This window comes from Vombatus ursinus, unplaced genomic scaffold (assembly GCF_900497805.2).
Source record: "Vombatus ursinus unplaced genomic scaffold, bare-nosed wombat genome assembly UNPS02010219.1, whole genome shotgun sequence".
Taxonomy (NCBI): Eukaryota; Metazoa; Chordata; class Mammalia; order Diprotodontia; family Vombatidae; genus Vombatus; species Vombatus ursinus.
In genome coordinates, this window is record NW_020949997.1 from 8,723,874 (window position 1) to 8,731,755 (window position 7,882).

The 7,882-nt window shown below is 35.6% G+C and overlaps 1 protein-coding gene across 1 annotated transcript in view; it reads left to right on the forward strand.

Moving 5' to 3' along the window:
- Positions 1-7,598, forward strand: part of TMEM87B (transmembrane protein 87B) — a 50,244-nt gene extending 42,646 nt beyond the window's left edge. Inside the window, exons 17-20 of the mRNA XM_027853861.1 lie at positions 1,209-1,282; positions 5,444-5,496; positions 6,727-6,757; positions 7,226-7,598. Of these exons, the coding sequence (XP_027709662.1) occupies positions 1,209-1,282; positions 5,444-5,496; positions 6,727-6,757; positions 7,226-7,288 (221 nt within the window). The 3' untranslated portion in view covers positions 7,289-7,598. The remainder of the gene's footprint in view (positions 1-1,208; positions 1,283-5,443; positions 5,497-6,726; positions 6,758-7,225) is intronic.
- The last annotated feature ends 284 nt before the right edge of the window (positions 7,599-7,882 follow it).

A 7,882-nucleotide genomic window follows, 5' to 3' on the forward strand; every position in this document is an offset into this window, starting at 1 on the left:
TCGCAATAACGTAGTAGGGTCTTAATGTGCTACCTGCTTGGGGTTACGTGTATTTGTTTTGATGTTTTATTGATGCTTCTTGTTTAAGCCTCCCAATACCTACCCCCCTCTTGTAACAAAGAAAAAAGAATTACACAAGAATAATCATAGCAATTACATTTAATAGCTTCTACAACATTCTCTACCTGTAGTCCACTACCTCTCTACCAGGAAGAGTATCTCATCATTTGTTGTTGCATTTAAGATATTTGTATTTTAAGAGCATTCTTGGAAATAAATTGTTTAACTCAATGTAATGAAACCCTGAGTAGTAAGGTTTCAGGAATCACTAGACTGAAATGCAGCATAGCTCAACCTATGTGTAAAGCCAATTCCATTTATAGGATATTAGTTTATAATCACTGTATAGATAAGTACCTGTTCATAAATATAAGATTCCTGTCCAAGTCATTTCAGGTCAGCATACATGTATTATGTGTAACTTGGTGTCTCTATTAGGTACAAGGCCTTGTGTTAGATTCTGGTGCTAGGAAAACCAAAAACAATAATATTCTGAAGAAAGTTTTAATAATTCATGCTGGTTTTCTACCTCCCACATACACTAGGCCTAAGTATTTGCATTTTATCTATCAAAAAAGTTATGTACCTATGGATATTTGTTTTGATTCTTGAATATTATGCTCAGAATGCTGTGGGCATTGTTGTTTCTTTTTGATTTTTTAAAATAGAAATGTATAGTTCTAGCCAAACTTTAAATTATTGGAGATTGGTGGTTAGACAGAAGGCAGTTAAACAAAGGCAGTTAAACCAAAGGCAGTTAAACCAAAGGCAGTTAAACAAAAGATGCAAAGAAGATTACCAAGTGAAACCAATCATGTTCCTCTGCCAGTGACGGAGTATTAGAAAAACATCTAAAACTAGTTCACGTTGGTCAACTGAACACTTTTGCTACCATATGTAGTGTTTAGCTCTGTAATGGAGATCTAAGACCTCAGGGATTTATTTAGTGTAACCATAGGCTAAATGAAATAGTTTAGGGATAGAATATGATTCTTTGAAACAGCCGTGTGTGTGTGTGTGTGTGTGTGTGTAAAACACACAAACATATATGAAATTCTTTACATTTTCTTTTTGAGCTATTAGGTATGTGGCTTCAAAAAAGGCTATCTCTTTGTAAAAATTTATATATAGTTTTTCTTCTTTTACAGCTGAAGGCATAAAGCTAAGAGCTTCAAAAACTGTTTCCAATGGAACAGCTGTACCTGCTTCTTCTAATAGTGTTGTAAGTATAATTTTTAAAAACAAAAATAGGTGGGAGTATTCTAGTATCTGTTAGGTTGCAAATGCATGTCCCTTTCATTCAATAGCAATTATTTAAGTTTTGGGGTGGGCAGGGGTATGGGTGTGTGTGGGTGTGTGTTTACAGAAAAAAAGAATAGAAAATAACCAGGATATTTTGGTTTAGGATATGGAAGATATCGCATATAATATGTAATCATTTGAGATTTTTAAGCAAAGATTGAAAAATTCTAAACATTTAAAAATGTGTCATTACCTAAGATTTTTGAAGTCAGCTAAGATGATTTCTTATATTAGGCAAGGTGTTATCAGCTTTGTGTCAATATCGTTATTGCAATATAAATGTCTTTAAGTAGCAGCTGGGAAGCTTGGTGGATAGAACACTGAGTCAGGAAGACCTGAATCCAAATCTAGCCTCAGACACTTACTGACAGAGTGACTTTGGATAAGTCACTTAGCTACTGTTTGCCTCAGCTTCCTCACCTGTAAAATGGGGATAATAGTAGCATCTGCCTTCCAGGGAATGTTGTGAGGATCAAATGAGATAATAATTATAAGCACTAAGCACAGTGCCTGGCACATAGTAGGCACCATATGAATTTATCATCATTATGATTATTATTTGTAGAAATTTACTTCAGAATTTACTTTCAGTTTAGGTTGGAGATGAGATGAAGGACAGTTATGTTTTTATATTAATAATTTCATAGCAATTGAAATCTCTCAGTTATAATTATCTGGCAAAGGCTTATCACAGAAGGTTGGGTACTAGGGCACGACACTCATGAAAACAGCTTACTAACAGGTTGCCATCTGCACAGTTGGAGAAAGTATTCATAGTAGTGAAATCACAGATCTTTTGAAGTATTAGACTAATCTGTTTTTAGGAAACTTATTTTCTTATTTTGGTAATGTTTCTAAGCTTATTTCAAAGCATTAGGTACTTACAGGTATCATAAGGAAATATAGTTTCCTAAATTATAGAGCCTAGGCTTAGCCATCAAAGTAGAGCTAAAGCAGTCCAATATTACATTAGGTCTTTTGACAGCCATATCATACATTGGGCTCATTAAATTAGAAGTCTTCTAAGACATCCAAGTTTTTCCCCTGACATTTGCTGCTTTTAAGCATGGATTCTCTGTTTTAAAGTGATATCAGAGGGTAGCTAGTCTAACCAGTCTAATGAGATGGAACCCATTACCTCTTGAGACAGCACATACTACTTTTGAATAGCTCTAATTATTAGGAAGATTTTCCTTGCACCACGCTTATATGTACCTCATTGTCACTTCTACCCCTTGCTCCCAGTTCTACCCTCTAGGGCCAAGCAAAAAGTCTAATCTCTCTTTCACATGGTACTTGTTGACAGCTATCTAGTTCCCCCTAAATCTTCTCTTGAGGCTAAGCACCTCTTGTTCTCTTCCTTGTGTGGTATGACTTCAAGTTCCTTCACCATCTTCTGGATATTTTCTGGTTGGTCAGTTTCCTTCCTAAAATGTGGCATCTAGAACCGAACACAGTACTTGATATATGGTGTGACTTAGTCCAGGATTTTAGATCTCTTAATCTAGCACAAAATTCATTAGCATTTTTGGTTGTCTTAACTTGTTTTTAACCTGCAAGCCTCCATGTTTTTTTAAAATTAAGTTTTATTTTTTAAAAATGAAGATCTACCTTCTCTTTTTTTCACCTCCCCTCTTACTTCTATTGAGAAAACAAAACAAGTAAAACTACTATTATAAACATGTATCATCAAGAAAACAAATTGCTGAATTGGCCATGTCCATAAGAACGCATCTTACTCCATACTCTGAGCCCATCACCTCTCCATGCAGGCAGCATGTTTCATTGTGAGTGTTCTCAAGTTTGTTAAGCATTGCATTGATCAAAGTTCTTAAGTCTTTCAAATACAATATTGTTACAACATTATCATTAATTACAGTATTGTTATTGTTGTATAAATTCTTCTCCTGGTTTTGCTCAACTCACTTTGCATCAGTTCATACAAGTCTTTCCAGATTTCTCTGAAAATGTCCCTTTCATCATTTCTTAAAACACAGTCATGTTCCAACATTCATGTACCATAACTTGTTCAGCTATTCCCCAGTTGATGGGTACTTCCTTAGTTTCCAATTCTTTGCTACCACCGAAAGTGCTGCTTTAAATATTTTGTGTCTATGGGTCATTTTCCTCTTTCTTTGATCTCTTTGAACCTCTATATTTTTTCAGACAAACTACCTGTCTACTTGTGCAGTTTTTAAAACTTAAGTGCAAGACTTCATAGTTATTAACATTAATTTCATATTCCTAGATTTAGTTTATTGTTCCAGCTTGTTGAGATTTTTTTGGGTCTAGTTCTTTCAACCAGCAATTAAAGATCCCTCCCAACTGCATGTCTTAGTAAATTTGATGAGCATTACATTTATATCTCTAACTGTGTCATTGATGCAAATGTTGAATGGAACAGAGTCAAAGATAAAGTGACCTATAGCGCTACACTAGAGTTATCCCTCCCCCTTGATATTGATCCTAATGAATTATCATTCTTTGGATCTGCCTGTTGACTTCAAACTTTACCTAACTATACTGTCATCTAATTCACAACTCTCAGTCTTATTCTTGATATATTGTCTTAAGAGATGTTGTTGAATGCTTTGTTAAAATCCAGGTAAATGGTATATAGGACTTATATACCATATAGGACATACCATTTATGGCCAGTGTAGTAACTGTCAAATAAAGAAATAAGATCAGTTTGGTTCAGCTTATTCCTGTGATTCAGTAATCATCACATCTCTACTTATAGCATTATAGACTTTGGAAATTATCTAAACTAACTTTTTGTACATATGGGAAACAACCCTAGTGAGCTTCAGTGACTTCACTTTGGTCACACAGGTAGTAAATGCAGAGGCAGAATTTATCTTGACATCCTCTTAGTTCTAATCATAGTGTGGGGTTCTACCTATATCATGCTGTTGTTGTGACACGTGTTGTTTTCTGTGATTGATCAGAGATGATAAGACAGTGGTTCATCATCAATCAGATCCATAGTTGTCAGCACCCTAGAATGGAATTCATCCTGGCTAGATGCTTGAACTCATCTAGGGTAGTTAGGTGCTATCTCCTTGTTCTTTTACTTAACTTGGGTTCATTTCCCTATTAATCACTTGTCTTTCCAAATCTGAAAATCATTTTTCTTTGTAGAGAAAGTAGAAGCAAAGTAGTTAAGTAGTTCATTCTTCACTGTCCATTACAATTATCTGAAGCCATGGAAATATCCTGCTCTTGGTTAACTTGTTGCCCAAACAAATCTAAGATGGCCCTTTTTGTAGTTTTGCTATTTATTATCGGCCACAGTTCATACTAAGCTTTAATATTGTTGATGTTACTCTCACAAGACTGTGCCATTCTTAGATTGGTCTTCAGTTACCTGCTATTTCTTTCCTCTCTTCTACATTTTGTTTTTAAATCTGAGCTTGTTATTGTGGTCCCTGTGCAACTCTTAGCCTCTTTTTAGTTTAGACACTTTGTTCTTTCTTCCCCAACAGAAAAATTTATGAATGTGAAATCAAAATGAATTCCTAAGAGACACATTCCCTTTGAATGCATTTCTCTTTTAGAGATTTGATCCATGGAATCCTGTTGAATCTGTCTTTGAAATCTATCATCTTATAAGTATCTGTCAGACTGTGACCAGCATTCCTCTGCTAATCTCTTTTGAGCTTTGGCATAGGCAGCTCCTCTTAAGGTTCCCATTGCTTAATTTCTCCAATAAATTCCTCCTTTTGTTTTTTTTCCTCTACTTTCTGAATGATGAAATTGTCATGAAGGCAGGTCAGGAATTTATCAGATGCTCTATATTTATCAGAGACATACCTAGTAGATAGCCAGATAGTTAAAACCTCCCATTATCATGGATCTTGCATCTGTGCTGGCTTTGGCATGCATTTTGGGCATCATATTAAGGGTTTTTTAAACCAAACAGTTGCTGAATATGATCTTGGATTAAATTATGAAGTTTGAAAGAATACCTTACCAAATAGATTTAGGTAAAGATATTGTGTATGATAAATTTTGTGAAGATAAAGTGTTTGACCTGCTACTGATAAATGGTATTTAGTAATCTTTCTCGTCTTTTCAGGATGAAGATTTGAAGTGGGTAGAAGAAAATATTCCTTCTTCATTCACAGATGTGTAAATATCCTCTGTTGTTGTACTTAGGATGGTTTAAAGGGCTGGTCCTCAGATTTTCATTATGTGATTCTCTCTTCATATGCCCTGTTTACGTAACAATAGATCCTTCTTGATGACAACACTTAAATTATTGGTAGGAGCCCCCACCAATGGATTGTATTGATTCAAGGCAGTCTGGAGTGCCAAGGTCTTCATGGTCCAGTCCTTCCTAGCCATTCAGTGATTTTATAAAAACTTAAAGGTGGAGTAGGATCTCAGCAACTTCTGCTGTTTCTAGGTTATCTGAATTTATTTTTGAGGCCAGAAGGAAAGGAACATGAAAGCTAGAATGATTCTTGAGATGCCTGGGGTCTTGTTTTGGCCAGTTGTAAGAGAGAGTCATAGGAGAATGGTGGAGAATTGTAATGAAGCTGTTGAAATGTAGGCAGCACTGGATTTTGTGCTGATGATAAAAAGGAGTGGGGCAGTAGAGGTAGTGTTTGTGGGAACTCTCCAGACTTTACAGTTTTCCATTAATCCCAGGGCCAAGCAATTCATGATATCTCTTTATAGCACTAGCACAACACCCTTTACATGGTGCTAGTGAGTATGGTGGTGCTGTGGCAAAAAGAAAGTACCTGGTCCTTTTTTTCCTCTAAATTTATCACTGTGCATATCACTTAGTTCTCATTGCCTTCTGACTTAACAGAAATAGTCATACCAGTACTTCTACTTTTACATACAGATTTTTCCTGGAAAAAACTTTTTTCATTTTAAGCCACAGGTGGTGATATACCACCATCCAATTCTCCTACTGTCTCCCTAAACACAACTTCATGCACACCCTGTTTACTATTAGGTTTATTATGATCAAATTACTTGAAGCATGTTAGAAATGTGTGAGCTACTATTATTAGTCTTTTCTCCTCCCTTACTAGAGTGAAAACATCAGAATAGAGTGATGTGGTGTTATAATAATTTCAGCATTAACTAAATGGTTCAGCCACGTGCTGAAGAGTGAATCCTCTCTATGACATCCCCATGTCCTCTGTTTGAAGACCACTAGTGTCTAGGAAATCACTACATCAAAACATAGAACATTCCACTTTAACCTTTTTGTTTAACTGAAATAAGCCTCTTTCTTAGGCCTCTGGGATGAAGCAGAAGGAATCTCATCTTCCTCCCCTAGTTAGGCTCTAGGAGAGTCTTGATTTATGATCGCATTGTGATTCTAATCTTTTTCTGTTTCAGAGCTCTTCCAGTGTTAGTGGATTCAGATGAGGTAAACTATATTTTTACATATAGTTAGATCTGTTTTTCTATATCTAGAGCTGCCATGTGCATACACAATCTGAACTGTAGAAAGGAAAATTAGAGAAATTTTGAAAATGATTGCAGATGGAATGGCAGCCAAAACCCCTAGAAGATAAATTCTGGTAAAAATAAAAGAAGTTTAATATACTGATTTCAAGGATTTGATCATGGTTACATGGTTATTATAGTTTCTTAGTGAATTATACTGCTCTTAACCTCTTCATTAGGGAAAAAAAAATCCCTAAAGTTCTCTGAATTTTTCTGATAATGTGTTATAAATTGTTGGAGTGCAAGAACTGTATGGTCTCACAAAGCAGTATGTATATTAGCCAACTGGATGCTTTATAATGGAATTTCAGAGGTTGAAACTAAGTTATAATTTGGATAGGATTCTATTAGCAATATTAAATATTGAAATATTCCTTCTTTCATTCAGGAAATGATGATGACCAAATACGAAATGTCAGAAAGAATGTTATCTTCAGAAAAGATAATGTAATTAGAGCCTGCATAAATGAAGCCTGGTTAATAGCAATGAATCATTCTTACCCAAGCTGTAACAAATCTTCACCAGCTGTGCATATATATTTATATGTATTGTTAATGTCCAGCCATCTGACCTTTTTGTCTTGTGTACATGATACTCCTGTCTCCTGCTTCTGTGCTGTACCGTTGAGCTGTCCCCCACATCTGGAATGCATGTCCACCTCCAGTCATCTCCACCTCTAACAGTACCTGGTTTTCTTCAAGACTGAGCTCAAGCACCACCTGCTGCAGAAGGCCTTTCCTGGTCATCTGTCCCACCCAACAACTAGTGCCTTCCCCCTAAATTACTGGGTATCTCTTCTGTGTGTATGTGTATATATCTACATCTATATCTATATATCTATATATATTTATATATATTGGGGTGTGTGTGTGTGTGTGTGTGTGTGTGTGTGTGTGTGTGTTTCCTCTGATACAATGTAAACTCTTTGAGGGCAGGGACTGTTAGCTTTTTTTGTCCTTAAATCCATAGCTTCTAACAAAGTGCCTGGCACATATAAGGCGCTTAATAAATGCTTGTTGACTGATTTTTTTTTGTTATGTTATC